Source organism: Pelobates fuscus, chromosome 9 (genome assembly GCF_036172605.1).
Source record: "Pelobates fuscus isolate aPelFus1 chromosome 9, aPelFus1.pri, whole genome shotgun sequence".
NCBI lineage: Eukaryota > Metazoa > Chordata > Amphibia > Anura > Pelobatidae > Pelobates > Pelobates fuscus.
Window position 1 is genome coordinate 84,424,696 of NC_086325.1, and position 26,573 is coordinate 84,451,268.

At 39.7% G+C, this 26,573-nt stretch overlaps 1 protein-coding gene across 1 annotated transcript in view; it reads left to right on the forward strand.

Annotated features, from left to right (window-relative positions):
• GAB3 (GRB2 associated binding protein 3) overlaps positions 1–26,573 on the forward strand; it is a 120,795-nt gene that overhangs the window by 91,611 nt on the left and 2,611 nt on the right. Inside the window, exons 5-10 of the mRNA XM_063432116.1 lie at positions 4–59; positions 8,741–8,993; positions 11,267–11,348; positions 19,854–19,956; positions 22,468–22,575; positions 23,651–25,780. Of these exons, the coding sequence (XP_063288186.1) occupies positions 4–59; positions 8,741–8,993; positions 11,267–11,348; positions 19,854–19,956; positions 22,468–22,575; positions 23,651–23,767 (719 nt within the window). The 3' untranslated portion in view covers positions 23,768–25,780. The remainder of the gene's footprint in view (positions 1–3; positions 60–8,740; positions 8,994–11,266; positions 11,349–19,853; positions 19,957–22,467; positions 22,576–23,650; positions 25,781–26,573) is intronic.

The window sequence follows — 26,573 nt, forward strand, 5'->3', positions numbered from 1 at the left end:
CAGGTGACCTGGAAGAAAGCTCTTTAAGGACCAGGGATAAGCGTCTCAGTTTAAACCTGGTTAGTATTCTATACATTCTTACTGATATTGGGGAGGGAGGGGGGGGGGGGAGAGAAGGAAGAACGGGGGGTGTGTGTGTGTGTGTATATCTCTTCTCTTAAGATTTACAGAATTAAAAATGTAATACAGGCACAAAACTGTTTTAAGTAAACTATTTAAGGAACACTCCAAACAGCATAATCACTACTGTGCCAGGAGTACCCTGGCACCTTCACGGTGTAAGTCAAACCATTCTATAAGCATCACTTGATTGCTTCCAGCTCTGTCTGAGGAAGTGGAGGTACAGTGCGGAGCCCAGGTAAGAAGTCGAGAGAGTTTCAAATGGTTTGACTACTTAGAGTAGTGAGGGGATGCAACAAACCCCATAACCTCTACAGCATGTATGAATGCTTTAAGACATTAAATGCAGATAGCTCCTGAGAGGCTTCTTTTTCACACAGTACCTACTGTGAAGCTGTAATTTATTTAACTATTCAGCCAAAAGCACTTCTCAGTAAACAAAATCTAGTTCAAATTGATGAGGTTGCTTATCAGGAAGATAAGTCACAAATACACATCTCTGCCATGCGGGATGGAGTTTTAAACATTGTGCCTTTCTTGTGCGTCATTTCTTTTTTTTTTTAAACTTCCCAGGGATAATTAGCCAGGTCAGCATCATCTGTTAGCCAGGGGAGGTGTGGCTAGGGCTGCATGGACAGAAACAAAAGTGATTTAACTAAATGGCAGAGCATTGAGCAGTAAGACTTAAAGGGAAACTATAGTGCCAGGAAAACAAACTCGTTTTCCTTGCACTGTAGCTTCCCCTTCTGTCAAGGTCCCCTCCCGCCCCCTTCCCCTTCAGTCACTTACCTGGGTCCAGCGCTGATGTCCCTCGTCGCTGGCTCAGCTCCGCTTACGCTCTTCCCCCGCCGGTGGAGGAGACCTAATGCGCATGCACAGCAATGGCTGCGCTCGCATTAGGATTTCCCCATAGGAAATAATTATTTAATTCTTTCCTATTGGGATTCCGGCGACGCTGGAGGTCCTCATGCATAGACATGCATAGCATGAGGACCTCCAGCGTTGTTTAGACAAACAAAAGTTGTCTAAGAACCTGGAAGTTTTGTAGACAGCCATTAGAGGAGGACTTAATCCTGCAAGGTAATTATTGCAGTTATTGCAGTTTATAAAAACTGCAATAATTACATGCTCAGGGTTAAAGGTGATGGGAGTTGACACCCAGACCACTTCAATGGGCTGAAGTGGTCTGGGTGCTTACAGTGTCCCTTTAAGAAGCATGATCTATACACCAAAGCTGCTTCATTAAGCAAAAGTTGTTTTGTTGACTATAGTGTCCCTTTAAGACTGACAATATCTAGGTGGTAGCATATGTTTATTAATTTATTTATAGTTTTACATTTGTTTTGGTTTTTTAGTACCTTTTTTGTTTAGGCACCTTAATTATTACATCTTGCTGTACTGGTTATGGAGGCAGGCGTACCCTGACATTCACCAACCTACCCCAGAGATTTGACTTCTTATGAGAATCAGTCTGGCACTGCACTCCTCCACTAACTATTCACAGCATGGACCTTGGCATCCAAGCTAAGCTTTGCAGTGCATGGTAGGAAGGGAGTGGTACCCAGAAGGCCCCAGGTGAAGTCAAACCATTCAAAAGCGATTTGCGTTGTTACAGTGGGGGGTGCCTGATTACTACAGCGAGCTCTATTGGTTATGGTGTTTTGTAGTGTTGCTTTAATATATAAAGTATTACAGTATAAACATGATTTAGGGCTGTTGTATGTACCAACAATTATTATATTTTTTTAAATTCTTTTTTTTTTCTTAAATGCCTGTGAATTGCTTTACTGCAGTAGTCTGGAACCAAACTCTGGTCTTTTTTCATTTCTTACTTTTGCAAAGGTAATTCGTGAAGGATAGCCATCTTGCTTTTCAGAAAGCCAAAGTAGAGGCTACATTAGTGCTGGTTTTGTCTTTTTCGAAATGAAACAATTAATTTTCTATTGTAATCCATTGCTTTCAAATAGTTACATAAAGAGAATTCAAGGTGGTAACCATATTACATTTGCATAATGTAAGCCTGTCAACTCTCCAAATGCTAACCTTGCAGCATTTCTACATTTCCACATTAACTTGATTTGCATGATTATTCAAACCTTTTAATACATTTCATCCCTTTTGAAGGAAGTTGTTGTTGTCCTTGTAGCCGCAGGGAAAATGGGGAGAGAAGCTCAGGGCAGCTGAGTAAATAATTATGTAGAATTTTCATCTTTGATGGAATAAAAATATCAAAGGTGATGATGCACTTAATATTAACACAGTGTACCTTTTTAATTTTTTTTTTTTTTTTTTTTTTAATTTCATTCTTTCTTTATACATCTGTAAAACAAATCCGTTCCGGTTATGAAGTATTTTTATACAGTTACAAATAGAGATGAGTGCGTCAAACAGTATAGAATTAGGATCCCACAATAAACTATGGGTGGACAAGTTATTTAGAAAATCCCATGCCCCCTTACATAGACATGGGTAGTTGTTTACCTTTTTATTTTTTTGGTTCTAATTTTGTAGTCCACAGAAGAGTTAAAAGGTGTGGGTTGCAGATTTTTTTTCTTCTAAATATGCACTTGCATAACCTTCTGAAAGGTATAAATTAATATATGTTTGTGAATGGATATGTATGCAGTATAGTTTAATTAAACCACACAGTACAGGAAACCCTTATATTTGGTTACCATAGGGATTAACATATCCTAAAAATGGTGTATTTATTAAATAGTGTGGGTGGTGTTGGTTTATGTTCCACAGAATGCTTGGCCAGTTTAATGGCTGACTAATCGTCCTGTGTATCTAGCTCACAACTAACATCCATACAGGCTAACCTTTGACACCCCAAAATAAAGTCCACAGCAGACATCCTTGATGGCAGAACCTTTGGCACTGTAGCTGTTAATTTCTTGTGATGGCCAGCCACCCATTAATGCCCCAAAACCCAAATGAGATCCATTGTGTGTGTTTGTGCTTACAGACTGTCAAATCTTAACACAGCCTCTCATTTTATGTTAACAATGCAAGAAGAACTGAATGTGTGTGAATTGCAGCTGCTGCCTGGGAGTGTGACTCCCGCCAGTATCAGGCATGCTGAGTCACGTGTCCCAGCAGAGTACTACAATCTTAACCGATCAACACCTTCAGAATGTGCTGGTGTGGGCGTTTCAAATTTCGGAAGGACCCTCGCTGTCATCTTTTCATGGAATGCATAAACAAATTAAAGTGATTAGAGCCAGGCTAACCATTGTACACAACTCACAAGGCAGGCACCAGAAGCACTCTCTCTCCTGGTTTTAATTATTTTATATTTTACATTTTTGACACTTTTAATCCTAGTCTCCCCAAGTTCCAAGTGTTTTTATATATATATATAATGTGTGTGTGTTTTTTTTTTTCGTTTTTTTTTTTTTATAACAAACTTCCATTGCCAAGATTCAAAAACTGGATGGTTTGTTTGTCTGATATATCCACAGCATTCTTGACAATACAATGTACAGAGAGGTGTATACTTACATGAAGGTATCTGCCACCTGTGTGTATTTTGGATGAGCGTCCCTTTTAATGTGAGGTTTACTAGGCTATATGGCTCTTTAGAACTATAATTACACCAAATTGGAACTGGAATAATCTTCACATTATAAATATTTCATTTGCCATGCTTTTAGTATAATTTTTACATCTTAATTGTATGCTGTTTTTTTTTTACATTTGGTGTGATCAATATTTATTACATAGTACAAAACAGGACTGAATAATGAAACAAAGTGGCTAAATTGAGTGCAAATTACAAAACAATTCATCCGAGTGGAAGGTCATAAAAAGTTGTAGATTGGCAGCATGATGTACTTAGCAAAAGTAGGAAGGGTTAATGAAAAGAATAATATTATGTAGCTGGGTTTATATATGGATGTTTAGGGCATATTTGCCAGCAATCATTCCATTAAACCTAATTTAAATACAAAAAGAGGTTATCAATACAGAGTCAAACCATTCTGGACTACTAGTCATTGTAAAGAAGGCTACAAGTTGAGGAGGCTCCAACAAACGAAAGTGCCAGTAATATCTGTCCAACATATATGGTTTCAGCTTCTCCATAAAATATGGGTTTACTCTAGGGATGCACCGAAATGATAATTCTGGGCTGAAACTGAAAATTCAGGATGAAATCCGAAACCGAAAATGACTTTTCCCCCCAAATGATTAACAAAAAATAAAAAATAAATAAAAAAAGAAATATATATATATATATATATATTTCTATAATTTTTTTAATATTAGACTTTTTAATTAATTTAATCTAATATGAAAAACTTCCCTTCTCTTTTAGTGGTCCCTGCTTAATGTTCCTCTCTCCCCCCTCTAGTGTTCCTCTCCCCTCCCTCTGTTTTAGTGTTCTTTCCCCCCTGCCCATGTCCCATAGTGTTCTTCTCCCCCGCCCCTGTCCCATAGTGTTCTTTCCCCATGCCCCAAAAAATTATTTTATTTTATATATATATATATATATATATATATATATATATATATATACACATTTTTTTTTATTATTATTATTATTTGGGCCGAAACGGGATAGGCCCATTTTCGGGCAAGAATTTTGGCAGCCGAAATTTCGGTGCATCCCTAGTTTACTCTTCTGGAAAACCAGTCTGACCGTAAGGGTTGTTGTGTTTCCAATGTAGAGAGAAAAAGGGACGGGATGGAATGGAATTGAGATTGGACTGCGAGTGAATTACTGTAAGCATTAACTAGAGCAGCAATGTGGTGTAGGAGTAAAACGGCTAATGTTATGGGGTGTCCAGAAATTGGATAAATTGAATTCTAGAAGGGATGAATTATAGGTCATTCTTGTTATTCGTAGATGGGAATAATGTTGAAAGAACCTATGAGGTAGGTATAAAGCATGAGAGTCGAGGTTAAGATAACAGAAAATAAATTAACTAAGAAAGAAGAGATTATGAAGTACAGAAGGTTCTGGATCTGTCCCATGAGATACTTAGATGAGCTGTAAAGGTGTCTCTCTGCAAATCCAATTTTGTTTTCCTTTCTAGCCCTTATTTACCCCTAGCATGAGTCTAATTGTAGTGAACTAGGAAGTTCCAAAGGTAATAGAGAAGAAATCTCAGCACATTATCTCATATAATGAACAGTAAAAAGAGTGGGTGTCACATAATGGCAATAAATGATGAGAAGGGGAGAAAAGTCTTATCGAACAAAAAAGTGAACAATCTCACAGTACCCCACACTAATTTTATATACTTTAAGGAAACCTGTGGAAAGAATAATAGACTTTTATTAATCCGCCTTTGTTTCAATGGTATGTGAGCGAAAAAGCAAAGATCCATATATTTCAGCAATAAAGCGTCCCAGAGGTTCCAACTGCGAAAACCGCACTTGGAAGCATTACCCATGAGTAAGAAGTGATGATGAACTGTGCATGTGTTGTTTCTCTTTTTTTAAAATAATGAACAGTAAACAAACCGGAAATTCCCATGCACACCTTACTTGGCTCCCACGCAATAACTGACATCGAAACACTATGTCCCCTGATGTGACTTTTCTGTTCTAGTGTCTCACTAGAGGAGCTATGTAGGAGCCAGGAACATGAAGTTGATGAGGACAGGTAGGTATGTCCATTTAAAAAGTTTAGTAATAAACACACAAGAAGGCCAAAGGTTGTACCAGAACAATACAGAGAAAATAGTAGATAATTTAAGAACAAAAAAAAAAAAAAAAAAACTTCTGAAAGTCAGGTACTGTAGGGAGTTATTCACCTGATTTAGTGAATTGGAGGAGGAGGGGTCATATGAGGGGATGGGGGGGGGAGGGTTGGGTGGGGGGAGGGGGGTCATATGCACTTACATTAAATTACCAAGTAGGGGAGGATTGGAAATGAATAACACAATGTATAGTACCATGATTGGAATGGTTATTAAATTTAACCCTTTAAGGACCCAACTTCCAAAGTAAAAGCCCAGCATGACAGAACATTTCCACCATTTGTCTTTAAAGGATTAACCACCCAAACTAAAGTGTTGTATTTTAAATTGTGTGCATTTTCCAATCCAATCCTATCCTACCCTGTATGGAAAGGATGTGTGGTTTCTAATTTTCAGTGTGCAAAAATAGTGTTCGAGCCAAGTGTAATTGGTAGGTAAAGTAAATTCTCTTATTTATTTTTCCAAATGGTGTGAAAGAAAACGATTACTTAAAGTTTGTTAGTTTTCCTTAAACTTTTTTTTTTTTTTTTTTTTAAAGATTGAAGAAATAAAACATAATGATATTGTGGTAATAGAGACCTAAAACGTTGCATTAGATTAGTGCATCCGAAACCTAATCATATCAAGTTAATGAAGCAGGAGGGCCCCCTTGTGGACAATTGCTGACTTTCATGTATATGAAGAAGCATATACAGTTGTTTTTGTGCCTCCATGTTCAGATTTAATATACACTATTCATACCCATTTGTCATATTTAATGAGTGGTTTTCTGACTGTGTTAGACCATTTTATTTTCTTGATATATTTAAGATTTTAACGCTTGTAACGGACCGCCTGGCACCCAGACTAGGTACCTCTGTCGAGCTCTCTTTCTAGCTCTCCTCTGGGACGCAGCTTGGCTGGGGTGTCTCTGTTGCTTTCCACCCTGGAACAGGGTCCTGGGTACAGCTGTAAGTGATTAAGATCTCCTGCAGAGTATAGCTGATTCACCCAAACACTATCCCAGAGTGAGTGAAGGGTGTAAAGGAACTGGTTTATTATGGCTAAGTTGCCTGCTTATATACACAACCCCCAGCAGGGGGTCTCCACACAATACAATGCAAGCCCCTCCCAAAGATCTCTGTGCCTGGGAGATAATTGTGTTAAAGACCGGTAAGCTATAATTATCTCCCAGGAACAGACAGGCAAACCTAAAAATACATAACTTAAAATTACCCCAAAACAACATAAAAATATATAATAACTCCATCAAAAATACAGCCCCAAATGGCCCTGATCTTACAGCATCCAAATAGCGCTCAGATCAATGCAGGATAGGGAAAACTCCACTGTGTTAAAGTTCTGACTGGCCGCACACGTGGTCCTATGCTTAAAACGTTCCAGGGTGTTTGGTGCTTTGGCCGGTCAACTTTCGGGAGCTCCTGCAGCCACAACACAGGGTGGTCTGCCTGGGTCTCAGGTAGCGTTTGTTCCCCTTAGTCTCAGGTATTTTCCCCCCAAAACGCGCTCTCCTGGCGTGTTGCAAAGTCATTCAAAACCCCCGGACCAAGTTGCCTGGGAGCCGCATGGTCACTTCATGCCGAAAACCGTTCCATAATGTTCGTGGCTAAGTCCTGCTGAGGTGACCAGGAACTCACGAAGTCCTTATGCCGAATTTAGTTCCATAACGATCATGGCTAAGTACTGCTGAGGACAACTTGGGGCCCCAGGGAAAGCTAATAATGGTGGCTGAGATTTAACTCCCAAACAGGGTCTTTGTATATGGCCCATAGTCCCTGAGCAGGAGGCTAGTTAGCAGGCTCCTTCAAGAGCTCATGGCATAGTTACGTTTGCAACAACGTTTACTTAATACAAGTCTGATTTCAACGGACAAATAACCATACCTATTGTGCAGTCATATAAAACATTACATAACCTACTATGTTTGTGGAATTATATTGTATTTTTTATAGGGCTATGCATAGTATTTGTGCTTTGTAAACTGGGATACATTCTATAAGATATGTTTGTGTTTTTAGTAGTGAATACCACTACCAAAGTCATACTTAATGTGCCTTGCAAAAGTGTCACTTAAGGAGAATTTCATAACTAATGTCCATTTTCTATTCTATCTACCTCCCTCTACCCCTTGTAACATGGGACATGGAAGAGGAGTCACAAGTTGACCCAGTGCTAACTGGAGGTTGTAGATATAGTCTGCTGAAGAAATGTCATTCTCCAGTGACTCCGGAGTTGTTTGGAGGCCATTCCAGGCTTTATTTCGGCTCTTACCCTTCTTGCATTACCTTTCAATAAAGTCAATCGAAGGTCTAGCAGACTTATGTTGTATCTCAACACCCATTTTTCATTGAAAACTTGAATTCATTACTGAATCATTGCTGCAGTATTTAGCTCACTGGCAGATACCTCACATATTAGTAATCCTTCTCTCTCTCTATTCCTTAGGCTTTCACCTTTTTTCCTTGTCTGTTAATGTTACTATGAAAGATTTTTTTTTTTTAGAGAAACAAATCGATCGTGCCTGCTAGATATGCTGGCATGTTTGTGTCGGTTTATTCAGTGTTCTCCATGGACCACCAACAGCTCAGGATTTATGTATTTCCCTCTTTTATTCCAATGGAGATAATGACAAAACCTGGGTTGGGAAACACTGGGTTAAATTACCTGATATCTTAATTTGTTTTAGATTCCCTGATATTTGTTTAAGAGTGGCAAAAATGTAATTTATAGCTTTTTATTTTTTTATCACCTATAAATCTGCCAAACATGGACACTACCTCTGCAGCTGCTAAGGATCTCCTTCCATGTATGTATTATGTGTTTGCTTACCAGTTTATAATTCTTGCCTATAGTTTCAGATCACAGGTGATGGACACTTACCTTATGGTTTTTTGTTTGTTTTTTACCTATAGCCCAGATTTGTACCTGTGTACTCGATGTCTTCAGATGGCTCTGAAGACTCCTACGTCCCCATGAATCCAAACGCTTCTCCGCCAGTTTCTGAGTCAGAAGCTAGCTCAGATGGTTATATCCCTATGAGTCCAGTAAATGCAGCCTTTACGTTCAATGCTCCTGTCAGCTCAAAGGTTTCCAGTCCATTGCCTGAACTTCCAACTGACCTGGAACCACCTCCAGTGAATCGGGACCTCAAACCTCGAAGAAAAAGTACGCTGATTTACCGTTGGTATATTTCTATAAACCAAAGTTTGCATTTTCGCTAAATTCACATAAATGAAGTCAGGAGTTTCCCCTACTTTTCTATGCCCAAGGTTAGGTCCATATTTGCTCTATAGACAGAATGCCATAGACTATCACCAGTTCCTTCCGGTTTCTTTTTGGATTAAGGACACACATAATGTGCAGGTGAAAAAAAGTACTTTCCCTGAGCCCTATGCATAGTTGGCATTTAAACCTTGGCATAACACCGTTTTGTGCATATTTTGCTGTACAGACAAATTAAAAAATTAGTTATGCAAGTTTACCAAATTTTTATCCTTCACTTATTCATTTAAGAAATAAAAAGCTTTTGACCGTATACAATGTCCTTTATTTTGCAATACTTCACACACGGTTTAAAATGTTTTTTATAAAAGCAGAAATGCAATTTTTCTTGCATACGATAGATTAACAAAAATAGATAAATAAAAATGGTCAAATACCTTTACCATAGGAATTGTAAGGTCCCTGACTGTAGGAATTATATGATCCATTGCAGATTCCTATACTGTTTTTTTAAAGAAGTGGGTGAGCTGACATGTTCAGCAACTTAGCAGGCATTCAATATATCAATGACTAGTGGCTTCTGGCAGAGAAATGTGTTACTTGACAAGCTGGTAATCAAAACTAGATGATAAATGCAAGTGTAAGGCTTTATGGAATAAATTTCATTCTGCAAAATACATGAAAATTAAAATGGTTTCAATAAAATTTATATTTGTATTAACCACTTCACTATATAAATTGAGTAAAAACAAATATTGTACAAATATGAGTTGTGTGTAATCTTATAACATTACTGCATTGTATTGAAAATATTTTAATAAAATGCTGCTAAAAATATGTACCGTATATACTCGAGTATAAGAGTTTTTCAGCACATTTTTTTTGTGCTGAAAAACCCAAACTCGACTTATACTCGAGTCAATGTCTGTATTATGGCAACATACATTGCCATAATACAGACCAGGACCTCCGGGCTCATTACAAGCCCGGCGGTCCTGTTGGGGGCTGGCAGAGAGCTGTAACTTACTTTCACAGCAGCTCCTGTCAGCTTCCTTCTCACTCCTCCGGTCCGTGCAGCTCCCTTCTCCTCCATTGTAAATCTCGCGAGAGCCGCGGGGTCAGAGCGACGCTCCGCGCGGCCGCGAGATTTACGCTGGAGGAGAAGGGAGCTGCACGGACCGGAGGTGATAGAAGGGAGCTGACAGGAGCTGCTGTGAAGGTAAGTAACAGCTTCCTGCCAGCCCCCTCCTACACAGCCCATCCACTGGACCACCAGGGAATGAGAGCCCTCCTCCCTGGCCAGCTAACAAGCAGGGAGGTAGGACGAATAAAAATGTAAATAATAATAATAAAATAAAATAATATTAAAAATAATAATAATAAAAATATATATTAATATAACAAAAAAATTAATATTAAAATAATAATAATAAAAAAATAATAATAAATGCCCACCCCCCACCAATGCTCTGCATCACATACACAAACACACTCTGCATCACACACTGCATTCATACGCACGCACGCACGCACACACACACACACACACACACACACTGCATTCATACGCACACTCACTGTAAATAAATATTCAATTCATATAATTTTGGGGGGATATAATTTTATTTAGAAATTAACCAGTAGCTGCTGCATTTCCCACCCTAGTCCTATACTCGAGTCAATACGTTTTCCCAGTTTTTTGGGGTAAAATTAGGGGGTCTCGACTATATACTCGAGTATATACGGTAATTGGATCCTATGAAGACACAATCCTAAAAAACATACACACTGAAATATAAGTTGGTGAGCAGTAATCCAAAACACAGGTGGTCTCCCCTGAAAAGTTGGTGTAACCTAATTGTCCATTAATTGTAGTATACATCTAATATGGACTAGTGGTTCACGGTCTCCTTGGAATGCACGATAACTGTAGAATTTCTACATATAGAGGTCCTTGGAAAACAAATATTTGCCTATGTATGCAAGAGGAGCCTCTGGGTTTATTTTACTCTCACAAGCTGATACCGATGTAATTATAATGCTATATTGTTAGATGTTTTCATGATATTCCAGCACAAATGAAGATGTCGGGGTTACTATCATCCAAATCGGAAAATGACATCTTTACATTGAAACATGTTAGAATTCTGAAATTACTTGCTCCTATAGTTAAAAACATTTTATTTTATTGATAACATTAAGACTCTGTTTTGCAGTGCGTCCTCCACCATTGGATCTGCGGAGCCTGTCTACAATTAGAGAGCATCCATCTGTGACCCGGACGTGGACTGTGCCTTAGTAAGTGGACACAAGCTAAATATTTTTCTTTTGTTTTGAAATTATAATCTATGAAGTTCATAGTAAACATATTGCCAAACCATGAATGTACATAAAACAGTTTTACGGCTTATCTGCCCATCTCTTTGGTGCTGTATTACACCTGTATTTGCCCTGCAGTATATAGAATTTTATATCCTGCAGGAGGAAATCAATGGATCACTTAGGTTTGTTAATTTCAGGTAACTCCTTGAGTACCATTTTTTTTTCTCCTGTAGAATGTGAATTCTGCATGCCTTTATGTATAAAGCAAACCTTATGGGCAGAGTAAGCTGCATTGGGGTAGCCCTAGTCGCACCTACCTGCATGTGACTTACACAGCTTTCCTAAACACTTTCTGTAAAGAGTCATCTAATGTTTACACTTCCATTATTGCTAATTCTGTTTAATTTAACCCCTTAAGGACACATGACTGAAATGTTGACTGAAGTTGTGTCCTTAAGGGGTTAAAATGTATCCTGCACTGTTAATAGCTAACCTCCTGTATGTCATTAAAAGTAAGGTTACAGGGCAGGAGATAAACATTTAAAAAAATTAAAAATAAATTTTATTGGAAGAGTTTTCAGGATTAACATTTTGTAAAAGAGCACATACGTAATAAAGAGTAATATTTCTGCATCAATACTTGTAGGTACACATAACCAACAGTCAGATTCTATCAGTGTGAAATGCAATCAACATAGGTCTACAGTGGTAGTGCAACATAATTGGACCAGTGTTCCCTTCTCTCCCTAACCAGCCCCATGTATTTCCTTAGCATTGGGAGATAAAAACTTGGCGTGAACTATACACCAAAACTGCTTCATTAAGCTAAAGTTGTTTTGATACCCTGTAGTGTCCTTTTCATGTCCCTTTCTCTCAATAATGAGGTTTCTAAAATCACTGAGGGGTTTGGGTTCTAAACACCAAATACTATTAGCAAACAAAAATCCAAGTATCAAATTCTAGGCAAAATGAGCAGATTTGGAAATATTCCCCTAAATCTGGCATAGCCAGTTTAGCTATTGTATCCGGTTTGGCACTCTGCTATTCAATTGATTACAGTTTGGTGTTTATTGACTAAATGCATAAGAGGTCATGACAAAGTAACGGTCTCCTGCTGATGTAACAGGTCAAGGTGTTGGCACTCTACAAGCAGGGTCGAATCTGCCTACTAACAGTCAGATGGACTGAATTGCCTATTATATTTATTGTTTCTGGCTTTTTAAAAAAATTTTTTTTGTGAAATCTCTCTTTATTGAGTTTTTGTAGTTATGGAAACAAGAGTTGTAGGCACTTAGGCCCCACCACATACATACATGCGGATATTACAGCTATACAGCTTGTACAGATCCATTTACGTTATCAGGTGTTGTATAATTGCGGGCGGTGGTACTCCTGTTTCATTCTAAGTAAAATTATAGAGCCTTCCCCAATGATAGCTTATGTCTATATCTGCCTGTGGTTCTATAAGGCTTCCTGTGTCAGTTGTGAAAGTCAGTCCTTCCCACCTCCATGTCAATGTAGTAAGGTCTGCGGCCCCCAAGTCTCCCATCTGAGTACATATTTCAGATTTTGAATGATTACAAACATATGAAAGCGCGCATGCATCGCAACAAAGTATCATTCCTAAAACGGTTATTATGAAAATTCTAAATGTTATTACATGTGGTTTCCTGGACAATCTAGTATCGTTTTCCCACCACAACCTTAGGATGAAGCAAACCGCAGTGGCTAACAAGTTATTCCGGTTAATAGTCGTTATACGAGTTTTGTATGGAACTCTGCGTTGTACAATGTACATAATGAGGCATGGTGCGCCAAGCGCACCCCAGCAGTAGCACATGCCAGATTTTTCCCTTTGCCAATTAGGCTAATATAAGTATTCGGAGGGAGTGTCAATCCTTTCCTGCTCTAGTCATGAGAATAAAATTGGAGGAAGAGAGCAACGTGAATAGAGATAGTGGAAGAAGAAAAGAAGCGAGAGGTTCCAGTGTCCGGGTGGACGAGCGTCACCCCACATCATCCGCTCGTGTAAGCATTATAAGTCACGCGCCATATAGACAAACTGTGGTTGCCAGGCCTCGGCGTGCAGAGTATTGTCTCTGACTTATGTAAACTGCTAAAAAAAAAAAAAAAAAAAAAAATACAGTAACTCCACATTTAATATTGTTTTAAAAAATGAATTATATTTATATGTATAATATAGTTATCACATTATCTATGTCCTATAAATTAATATGTACAGCTGCAAAATAAATCTGTGCTTCCATATATGGATTTTTGTATAAATGCTGTTAATTGACGTTCACTTACCTGTTAAAAAGGTTCTGCAGTTCGTGTTAAAGATTGAGGCATATGATTCTAATTTTGTTTATTTTTTAATCTATATTTGCTCTATCTATAGAGAGCACTTTTTGTACACTTTGATGCACTGACTAGTGAACAAGTTTATTTTAAGTGTGTGTATTTTTGATTCTTATATGTTCTGCAGTTTTAATAATAATTCACTTACCTGATCTAGCACTCCTATTTGGCGGCACGAACACATTTAAAATATTTCCTTTCTCTTTATTTTATTGCCACTTTGGAAAAATGTTTTATTGTGATGCGTTTTGTGTGATCTAAAACATCGAGCCTGTAAGAATCAGGTCAGGGCCATCACCCACTATTTTAATATAGAAAAGCTGAAATGTGTTGGCAAAGTTTCTGAGCAAAGTTATGGTTTTCAGTGCTATAGCTTTTAACTTCTATTTCTAGGGTTATGGCTACTTTTAGAGAACTCTTATCTAAATCCTAAACTGTAACAATATAATTAAGCAATTCTGTCCCGAGACATACAATGTTGATCTTCCACATTTACAAATGTGAACATTGTCGTCTCTGAAATGCAGGGCAGGTGCAAGGCGCCCCCTCTCTCCCCAAAAGCATCTTCACCTGTGTGCCTCTCAACCCGCCTTTTGTTTCTTATTCCCTTTTTTAAATGTCTTACCCCCTTTAGTCTTGCACCTCCTTTGTGTATCTCTTACTAGCCCCTTTGTGTTTCTTACTCCCCCCAGCATCTGTGTCTCCTTCTCTTCTCTCCCAGTCACTTTGTGTATTTTCCTCTTACCAGCTCCTTTGTGTGTTTCTCTTTCACCAACAGCCCGTCTATCTCCTTTCAGCCCCTCTGTGTCTCTTTTTCCTCTTCTCCAGCCCCTCTGTGTCAATTTCCTCTTCTCCAGCCCCTCTGTCTTTCACCTCCAGCCCCTCTGTCTTTCACCTCCAGCCCCTCTGTCTTTCACCTCCAGCCCCTCTGTCTTTCACCTCCAGCCCCTCTGTCTTTCACCTCCAGCCCCTCTGTCTTTCACCTCCAGCCCCTCTGTCTTTCACCTCCAGCCCCTCTGTCTTTCACCTCCAGCCCCTCTGTCTTTCACCTCCAGCCCCTCTGTCTTTCACCTCCAGCCCCTCTGTCTTTCACCTCCAGCCCCTCTGTCTTTCACCTCCAGCCCCTCTGTCTTTCACCTCCAGCCCCTCTGTCTTTCACCTCCAGCCCCTCTGTCTTTCACCTCCAGCCCCTCTGTCTTTCACCTCCAGCCCCTCTGTCTTTCACCTCCAGCCCCTCTGTCTTTCACCTCCAGCCCCTCTGTCTTTCACCTCCAGACCCTCTGTCTTTCACCCCCAGACCCTCTGTCTTTCACCCCCAGACCCTTTGTATTTTCACACACAGACCCTTTGTATTTTCACACACAGACCCTTGTGTGTACCGCTTTCATCCACAGCCCCTCTGGGGACTTTCTCACCCCCAGGCCCATCTGTGTTCTATGCCACTCTCCTCTCCATGTCCCTTAGTGTTCCCCTCTCCTCTCCTCCATGTCCATTAGTGGTCCTCTTCCCTTCCCATCCCTAAATGGTCCTCTCCCCTCCATTCCCCATAGTGTTCCTCTCCCCTCCCTCCCGTGTTCCTCTTCCCTCTCCCTTACCTGTCTCTTAGTGCCCCCATTCTCCTTAGTGTTCCTCTCCCTTCTCTTTTAGTGGTCCCCCCACTACCCCAGTGTTAATTTTCCCTTCCCTCCCCTGTACCTTAGTGCCCCCCCATTAATGTTCCTCTCTCCCCCTTAGTGTTCCTCAACCCTCCCTCTTTTGTGTTCTTCCCCCCACCCCTGTCCCATAGCATTCGTTTCCCACTCCCCTGTCCCATAGCATTCGTTTCCCATTCCCCTGTCCCATAGCATTCGTTTCCCATTCCCCTGTCCCATAGCGTTCGTTTCCCACTCCCCTGTCCCATAGCGTTCGTTTCCCACTCCCCTGTCCCATAGCGTTCGTTTCCCACTCCCCTGTCCCATAGCGTTCGTTTCCCACTCCCCTGTCCCATAGCGTTCGTTTCCCACTCCCCTGTCCCATAGCGTTCGTTTCCCACTCCCCTGTCCCATAGCGTTCGTTTCCCACTCCCCTGTCCCATAGCGTTCGTTTCCCACTTCCCTGTCCCATAGCGTTCGTTTCCCACTTCCCTGTCCCATAGCGTTCGTTTCCCACTTCCCTGTCCCATAGCGTTCGTTTCCCACTTCCCTGTCCCATAGCGTTCGTTTCCCACTTCCCTGTCCCATAGCGTTCGTTTCCCACTTCCCTGTCCCATAGCGTTCGTTTCCCACTCCCCTGTCCCATAGCGTTCGTTTCCCACTCCCCTGTCCCATAGCCTTCTTCCCCCCCCCCCTCCCCTGTCCCATAGCCTTCTTCCCCCCCCCCTCCCCTGTCCCATAGCCTTCTTCTTCCCCCCCCCTCCCCTGTCCCATAGCCTTCTTCTCCCCCCCCCCCACCCTGTCCCATAGCCTTCTTCCCCTCCCTCTCTCTCCCACCTTTCTTGTAGCGTGCCAGAGTGGACTGCTATACATGAGCTTCAGTTTCCTGTATCTGGCCAGACACCGGAAACATACGTTCCTGTACCGCCGTGCGCACTGCTCCGCTCGGCCATGTTACACAGAGTGCCAGGCAGGAGGGAGTGCTGTGCGCCCTCCTCCTGCCAGTCACTCCAATCTAGTGTTGTCCGTGTCCCCCCCCCCCCCTTCCCCGGGTCGGTGCGCCTTAAGGCGTCTACTTATGCCGCGCCGGTCCTGCCTTTCATTTGCCAGCCTGCAGCAGTAGTATCTACACACCAAGACCTTTTATTAAGCTGTAGTGGGTTTGTTGCTTAGTGTCCCTTTAAAGTGACACTGAAACCCCTTCATATCATTAGACTAGTTAGTGTCGGGAGTCCCCTGGTGCTGTCCTTTTTTCCGGTGTAAAACAGTTTTTAATGCTAAACAAGAGTCCCCAGCAGCCCATCCCCTCTGTGCTGCTTGGGCTAAAAGGCAAATATTGGCCTGAGTAGTAATGGGCAGCTGTGATTGGCTGGGAGTATTACAAATAATTGAAGTCCTTCGCAGGTAAGGTTGAAATGAAAGTTTATTCAGCCATCAAATAAGATGCGCAAGGCGGGGGAGGATACAGAAAGCCTCCATGGCTGCCACTCTCTAAGCAGGGAATAATGACATGGCCTCCCTTCATCACAATTGTATTAAAAAAAAATCTGTACACATAGATAGTATGGGGATGGACCCCTTGCAGGTGTATTACCTGTACCTCCGTGATGGCTGCCCTGGCTGTTAGCCTATCAGAGCGCTAATTGCTGGTGTGAATTGTATGACCACAAGGAAGTGTGTAATTTCAGCCTTAGTCGGACCTGCAGTAGGGCTCGGTGCTGTGGGTGGCTGGGGAGCCTTATTTAGTGTTAAACTGCTTGAATGTAGTGCTAGGGGACTCGATTCATTAAGATGACAATGGTTACAGTGACTACACTGTCCTTTTAAGTAGATATACGAGTGCACATTTTCCTTCTAACAAATGTATTTTCCCAAAAGGTGGGGCAGCATATAGTGTAACCAGTCATTTGAGGCAAACTTGTATCTTGTGATCTGTATTGGTTCACATCTGGGAGTTTTAAAGTGTTTTACAGGGACTGGAAGCCAGCAGAAATCTCCTATGTATTGGCTTTTACAGTAGGATTTCTAGTGCTCTAAAACGTAGTAACTAGGCGGCAACCAAATTTAATTTGGTAAAAAGAGAAATGTGAAAATCAGAAACCTAATTATTAACCCATTCATTGCTTGACTGTCTGTCTAGCAGCTGGATTACTCTAGTACTATTGAGAGGACTCGGAACACACCAGTAACAGTAATTTCTGTGAAGTAAAAGTATTTCCTCTTGCAGCAATGTCTCATTTCAAAATTTCCTAACCGCTTTTAGAAGTCAGAGCTCAGTTACAAACCTAAACCACAGAAACACCTTTTTATGCAATAACACTTTAAGCTGACCTTACAAAGCCAGGTACAGTTGCTTGTGGTTTTGTTTTTGTTTAGGAGATTTTGTTTTTTCTCACTTTTGGGGTAAATTGTTCAAGCTTGTAATCGAAGTCAGGAAGACTGCCACTAGAGCTGTGCTTAACCCTGAAATGTAAACCTTGCAGATTCTACCAAACGGATATGTTTTGCATTGCAGGATTAATGTGACAGGACCACTGCACCTAGGCCACGTAATTGAAATGAAGTGGTCTGGATGACTTAAGCTTTCATGTGTAGACTGCATGTAGGTATGCATTCAATTTTAGCACTATGGTATTTAGGCTACCTCTGCCACACTGAAAAAATAACTGCTTTTTGCAGGGGCAAACAGATTCAGGGCTTGATCATTAGAGTACATTTTATGGCTCCTCTTCACCTACTCTTCCTGTATGTCGAACACCTTTTGGTACAATTGTGTGCCTTGTTTCCCTTTTGTATAGCACTGCATAATGTGTTGGTGCTATATTACTATATTTAATTATGTATTAAATGAACACTATATTTATATTGCCATAATACAGACAATGGGGCTGTGTAGGAGGGGGGCTGGCAGGAAGCTCTTACTTACCTCTCCTGCAGCTCCTGTCGGCTCCTTTCTCCTCCACGCCGGTCCGGTCAGCTCCCAGTGTAAGTCTTGCGAGAGCCGCGGGGTCATAGTGCGGCCGCGAGATTTACAGTGGGAGCTGACCGGCGCGGAGGAGAAGGGAGCTGACAGGAGCTGCAGGAGAGGTAAGTGCTCTCTGCCAGCCCCCCTCCACTGAACTGCCAATGCCCCTGGACCACCAGGGAGTGAGAGCCCCCTTCCCTGCCATGTATCAAGCAGGGAGGGAGGCCGAAAAAAAATAATAATAATAAAATAAAATAATAAAATAAAAAATAATAATACAAAAAAAAAATTATTCAAATAAATAAAATAATAAAAATGCCCACCCCCCCACCAAGGTTCTGCAACACACACACACTGCACTTATACGCACACACTGCATTTATTATATACACATTGTAAATAAATATTTAATATAATTTTTTTAGGATCTAGAAATTTACCAGTAGCTGCTGCATTTCCCACCCTAGTCTTATACTCGAGTCAATAGGTTTTCCCAGTTTTTGGGGGTAAAATTAGGGGCCTCGGCTTATCTTCGGGTCGGCTTATACTCGAGTATATACGGTACTCAAATTTTACAATTGGTGTGACCAAGTATCACCATAAGGGTAGAAAGCAACTAAACTCTTGCTTGGAATACTGTCCCTGGTAATATTTCATGAGGACACATCTGCCTCCTTTTATTTTTTTTTTATTTTTTAAACCGATTGTTTCTGGTGTACTTTGTACTGGGTGGACAAATTCTGATAAGCCAATTTGTCTCAACGACTGGTTGATTTACCATCTGCCTATAAAGCTCTAAACAACTATCAATATTATTATATTTCTTTACTGATTCGTGGGTATGCCCCTTCTCGGTCTCTCCGTTTTGGAAGTGACCTTCTCCTGTCCGCAGTGACCTTCTCCTGTCCCTTAATGCTAGCTTGTGCTTGTAGAACTTCTCACTGGCGCTTCTTTTCCTTTGAAAACTAGGGGGAGAGTCTGATGGGGTAGGCAGGTTGTTCCAATCATTTAAGATGTCCCTCAAAACATCTGTTCAGAAATGCTTATGGACTCCCAGAGTAAGAGAGAGCAAGGGACAGGTTTGTGACAGAGAAATCAAAGAGCCACACTCCTCTCTAACCTCCAGTTCTGATACTTTTCCACCTTGTTTGTTTGCTGTCCCCTTTGATTCCCCTCCTATTGTGTCTTTATACGCTACTCTTCTAGACTGTACGCTCGCCTGCGCAGGGTTCTCTTCTACCTATTGTTCCAGTAATGTTTTGTAATCGTCACATTTGTTAGATTTCCCCTTTTCATATTGTAAAGCGCTGCAAAAGAAGTTGGTGCTGGATATCTACCAATAATAATCTAAATCTCCATCTTTGTGCCGGCTGTATTCTGCTGATTGTCTGCCAGCAGATTTCACAGTTGTTTATACCAGGAGAGCTATGTTTTCTGAACATATGTGCAATGTCAGGATTTGGCTGCATTTCAGAGCATCTGTAACATGCTTCCCTCTGACCTCTGCTGTGTTTTTCTTTATAGCAATCGGACCAGCTTTATCTCTTCAGAAAGTGATGGTATTAGCTCAGCAAGTATATTTGGCAGTACTATTTCAGGAGAAGAGGAGGAAAGCTTTCATCTAATGGTAAATTTTGCCTTTTTGCCCTTTTAAAAAATATATATTTTTATTTGATTTTTAAATGGTGGGGTCAAGCTTGTTTTTATTTATTAGTTTGTTTTTTCTTCAAATATAAAGAATATCCTCCAGGTAGTCACCAAAATATTCAAAATTTGGAAAGTAAAGATGCTACAAACATTTAAAAAAATAAATATAAATGTATTAAAAAGTTATTTACAAATATACTGAATACTGCCCTTTTAATGTCTCTAACGGTAACTTACCGGTAAGTATCATCCTCATAGTCTACTCTACAGTGAATAGCTCAGTGTGTGTTCTACAAACTTCCATAAAAATACGTGGCCTTGTTCCTCCCATTCTTTGTTTGCAGCAAGCCTTATACTATGCTATATTTTGTTACTGGGCTTATGTAGATTCAGCTACAAGCTGTAGATACCAATGAGTTGTTAGTTTTATTAGGCAAAGCATCAGATCTCCATCTGCGATTGCACAGTGATTTACATAAATAACATATTACTGTTCTTATATCTGGTTTTGTAAAGGGGAGGATTTAAAGCGATGATGCTTTACATTTAATATCCACCATCTGTTTCTCTTTAATTATAGCACAGATTCTAAAATAGCAAGTTGTTCTTTTGCTCATTAATAAGAGATTGCTCACATTCTGTTCTATGTGGCTAAGTATTCTTTTGCTTTTTTTTATTTTTTTTAAAAAAAGAAAAATAATTGGTTTATTTTAACGTGAAAACTTTCAAAAGTTTACAATATAGAGTCAAAGTAGAATTTATTATGTACCCTGATGAACTTGCAAAGTATGAGGAGTTTGAAAGGACTGTTCCATTATGTTAAAGGAACACTAAGCCCCTTGCTGAGTGATTAAGGGGTTCACAGACTCTCCTCTTTCTTACTTTATATTGGTGACAATTTCAAGAGATGTTTGCTCAAGGCGCAGATGTTGGGGCTTCCCATAGAGAAGTAATGGTTTAAATACTTCATTGTGAGAAGCGCTAGGTTGGAAATCACTGCAAGCAATGATTACCTGGTGGTAGAGGGGAGCTCTGGAATGGAGACCCTTTCACTGTTGGATTAGAAATACATACAGCAGTGAGCCTTAAAAACAAAACATACAAATACATTGTTTGTCTCTGAAAACATGCCTCTTTTGCAAGTTCTGCATATGATCCACCCCCCTTTTCTTTTTTTTCTTTTTCTGCCCAGCGCAAAATTCCTTGTTCATTCTAGGCAGTGTCCAATCAAATATTGCCAAGAAGCATTCTGGACACTATGGGAAAATTATATGAACATAGATATTGGTGTGGAAGGGGGAATCCCATGCTGTGGTTGTGGGCTTAGAGAGCAGAAGGAATGCCTGTAGGAGTTCTCTACTGCACTGCTGAGCAGTACTTTCTTTAGCATAAATGTCTAAGTGGAAGAATTGATTGGAAGTGTTATTGTATAGGTATTTCTCCCAATCTATGCATTTGCTATCAATTCTGCAGGCACAGTATAGACATGCAACATTATGCTCCTTTAAATGAGCACAAGCAATGTGCACTATGAATGGTACACTTTTTAAAGCTAAAGTGGGTTTCAGTTCTTATATTTAGCATTTAAAGGATGAAATAAAATCACATTTAGCACTTTAATCCGTCTTTTGTACTGGTGACTTTTGGACAGTCAAATGTAACATTGTTACTTTAACCCCTTAAGGACCAAACTTCTGGAATAAAAGGGAATCATGACGTGTCACACACGTCATGTGTCCTTAAGGGGTTAAGGTCATTATGGGCACTTTCTTGATTTATGTACTAGTCTTAAAACATGCTACAAACCTTTGTAATACAATTTAAAAAGAGATTTTATGTAAGTGGAAATGGTTTACAATATTTAAAGTGGGCATCTGAGCTTAAAACTTAAAGGGACACTATAGTCACCCAGACCACTTCAGCTCAATTAAGTGGTCTGGGTTCCAGGTCCCTCAGGTTTCAGAGAAACTGCTATGTTTACATTTGGGGTTAATCCAGCCTCTAGTGACTGTCTTACGGACAGCCACTAGAGGCGCATCTGCGACGCTAGAGGCATATTATGCCTCCATTGCGCAGAGCGTCTATAGGAAAGCATTGAAAAATGCTTTCCTATTGACAGCTTGACGTCGGCAGGGGAGAAGAGGTCACCAGTGCTGAGGTAGCCCGGCACTGAAATAAGGTAAGCACCCTCAGGGCACTATAGTGTCAGGAAAAAGAGTTTGTTTTCCTGACACTATAGTGATTCTTTAATATAAACGTCTTGTTAATGGCTTGCTCCAGGCACAGAGGGTATATGTGCAAATGAGCTCTGTTACTTTAAAGGCCTTTTTGTATGTTTTATTTATCTGCAGATATACTATTTTGTGCTATTTGTTTTGTGTCCACTGGAGTTATATACATTACCTCCTTCCTTGCCATCATGAAAACCTATTCTTCCTTTTATTCTAGTCCTTACTCCTAAATAATCCATTGCTTGTCATTTCTCCACCAGCGGCCGGGATCATCTCCCAGTAGTGGAAATTTTCCATGGCCTCGGAAATTCAACCTCGACTATCTGGCCTTAGATTTTAATTCTGCATCTCCATCGCCTGTACAAAAGGTAAGCATCATAAAAAATAATTCTTTCTTTCTACAAGAATGTACATTTCCTTCAGAAGAACATTTCTTCCTATTATTGGGGAAAGCACTGTTCTGCAACCCTTTTTATTATTTTTCAAGCATGTCAGCCTTTTTTCACAAGTACCCCTGATGCTTTCAAACGTCATTAAATTGTAAATGTAATTTGGTACACATATCAGCTTAAGAAACTGTCTTAAAACACTTTATATCATTTCTGTATGCGGTTAGTCTTTGGACCTGATCTACTGAAAAACATTTTAGATGTATTAGAAACATGTTGGCAATGTCTGAGCCAATATGTTTTCATATCTCATTTACCATTAGGAGGCTTACATTTTTTATTTATTTGAAATGCTTGTCGTCACGGACTGTCATCAACGGTGTTGCTACTGTCTTGGTCAATCTGTGACAGATAAAAAGTGAGTCAATGTTGCATCAGTCACAAGTTGATCTTGCTTTCTGCTCACTGTGTGAGTGCATGTGCAGTCTTCCTTTTGTACATATACCATGTATGCAAATACACATGGAATATGTTCATATGAATGAAGGGAACCTAATTTGGCATTCATCCATGACCACACATAGACGATGGCTTGCCTGACATCTACAGAAGAGAAGCTCCAGTGTTGACCGTATGCTTCGAGCAAGCATATATATCAGTGACACATTAAAGGTGCATAAACCCTAGATCTGGTCTCAATGTCCTTTAGCCCATACAGTTCTAATTGCATTACAGTACTTTCTGTAGCGAGGCAGCTTGCTATTCTATTTGCCATCATATATGCTTTTCAGTGGTGTATTTTATATATACCACTACCAATATGGCCGAGGGACATGGTCGGAAGGTTTGCTTGAAGGTAAATGATATACAATTCCTTCAAAATGTTATGCTTTCTTGTATAATTTCCTTCTCCATTCACACATTTTCTGAGCACATCATGGATTCTCAACTGTATAAGGTAATGGTGTAATGCTGTAGCAGAAAATGTGGTTGTAGACTTTTTTTTATTAACTTTCATGAATACTTTGATGCCTGATTTAAATCTTTTCCATAGAAACCCTTCCTTTCGGAAGAGCAGAGAGTGGACTACGTACAGGTGGATGAGAAAAAGACACAAGCCTTGCAGAACACTAAACAAGAATGGACGGATGAAAGGCAATCAAAAGTTTAGCTTTTTGTTTGTTTTTTTTGCACTAGAACATTTTTATAACACAGTTATATGCCTTTTTTTGAATTGTTTTGTTTTTAAACTGCTGCATTCTTTGCAGAAACTAAATTAAAGCCAAGAGAGAACCCATATACTCTCTCCAAAGCAGTTCTCATGGAATTTTTGGCAATTTGTTTATGGCAAGTTAAACACGGAGGACTGAATACGCTCTTCTTTTTTGTTTGTTTTTGTTTGATTCCAGAAAGTGTTTGGTCCCATGTATTTATTAATTGCCTTCATTTATAAGACTGCATGCATACATGGGACGTAGTATTCATATAGATGAGGACATTACTGAAGGAGTAAGACAAACTTGTCTTGAAGGGAATATTTATAGGATTTGCTCTGAGCCGGGCTACACAACCTTTGGAATGGGCTTACCAATATCTTCTGGAGGAACCTGTTTAAACGTATGGACCAACTAAAGTAGCTTACTCCATTGGAAAAAGCATATGGCACTTCACCTCCTGTATAATATGTACGTTGTAAATAACATCTGGCTTTGTATTTGTGGACGGGAACAGGGTCAGATCTTAAACCTCCAAAATTGAAAACTTAAAGGATTAAGTTGAATAATATTTTATTTGGGCATCACAGAAGATTTGTACATTAACTGAAGTCTACTAACGTGTTACTTTTTTTTTTTTCAGAAAGGGCTAGAACTCTAAACTTGGATTTTGATTTAATTTTTTTCTTCAATATAGTGTTATGTTGTGTGCTATGATTGTTCGATATGCCTGCCTGCCCTGCTGTTAAAAAGGAAAAAAAATAGCTTCTTGGAAGTGCACTAATGACTTTGCCACCACTAAGACTGTTTTTATTATTATTATTTTTTGGTTTTTTTATGTACATTTACTATGCATAATTTTGTGGCAGCAGATATCATGCTAGGATTAACACTTTCTTTTATAACTTATTAGGATTTAGCCATTTTTCTATCTTCCACAAGAAAATATTGCCAGGTTGAAATGAACATATAAATCGTAATGGCAAATGATGCAAATGAAACCGAAAAAGTGCTTTGTTTTGATAGGTTTCACATTATCCTAAGGAGAGCTTGACACTTCCATTGCAAAGTCCTCCCTGTGTCTTTATTACTTTTATTTCTTAACTGATATTGTTACATTGGAGCACTTCATTTTTCTTTACATAGCAGCACCTGACATTAGCATCTCTCGTAAAAGGGGCATTACCTATAGGCAGCTAAAGGTCAAAACCGTGGAATGTTATGGGAAGCTGATTGACCTGCACTCCAAAATGGTTCCCCTACTTGTCATAGGGATCTCTGTGTACTTCCAATCCTTCATTCACAAAACAATGAAGTAAATATTAAATGTCTACTCACTACTACGGCAGTGCAAAAAGTTCTCAAAGGTTTTTGCCGGAACCTCTCCCCCACGTTAACATCTCAAATCTGTGTTTCTAATAGGAGCAAACGATATGGTGGGATAACATTGCCTGGGGGGGATAGGCTGTGTGAGGGTATGCAAGAACTGTGTACAGCCCTACTTTAAAACTAATCTGACTCAAACCCGTAGCTTACAACAGGCCTTAAAGACCTTCCATGCTAGAGAAAGGCATGTGTGTAACTTAAAGGGGCACTTTTCATCAAATACATCCAACTTTGGATGTCAGTGATCAACTATTCGTATGGTTAATGCATTTCTGCATTATCTAAGTGGTTGAAGAGGGGACATGCTATGGGTGCTAGTGAGATCACTCATTTTTGTAAACTGCTCCAAAATGGTTTTAGAGAGAAACAAAGTATGGCACCCATAGACTTGAAGCACATGCTTACCGCACCCAAGTAATCATGCACAACAAAACCTGTAAGAATTTGTCTTTCAATCCCGAATCTGTAAGACACTGGGGATATATATTTAAATCAGATTTTCACTTGTGTTCCTTAAAACTAGTTTATTTCCCCCTTTATAGGGCTGTAGGTGGAGTGAACGAGGATAAGCTTCCATCCTATGTGTTTTGTTTATGTGGAGGTGAACTAGTCTCTCCCAAATATCTCTAGAACTACTTTGTAATTAGAAACCTAATATAGAAAGGTCTTCTGCTTTGTATTTCTAAGTATTAGACAAACTATAAAAGGTAATAAACTCACAACAAGGACTTCCACTAGTTATAATAAACATCTGAGATTCGGCTACAATTAATTACAATTACTTCTTGCTAACGTATTGTAAAAATTGTATATAAACCCATCAACTCTGTAAAAAGCAGAATATACCAGATATATTGATTTGGTTGTTTACCAAGATATTCAAACTAAATCCAAAATGTATTCTTAACAGAGCAACAAAATATTCCACAAGTCTTTATAATTATATAAATGGGATATTTATAGGTGAAAGTCCTGCTCGGCTGTGAAAATCTGCAACATTGAAGACCGAAAATAGCCTAATAAGTTGGCTAGTAATGTTGTTGTTGTTGTTGTTGTTGATTTATCAACAAAACCTGTTGTTTTATTATGGCAAAACCTGGCATGTTGTGCAGATATCCTATGTCTCACGAATCCCGGTACACTCTCCATAAACACACAAGCAAGGGAATTGGCAAAATAATGAGGCTCATCAGGCCTGCCTTCTGGTCATGTCAGAAAAATTGTCAGCACTGGTCATCTAGAATAGACCAATTGTGTTTACTTTCATTTGCTCACTTCTCTAAAGCCTTTTGTGACAAAATAACATTTTCTTAAATGTAATGTTTTATACCTGAGATTGCAAAATATGTAACAATCTGAGTGCAAGACTGTTCCTTT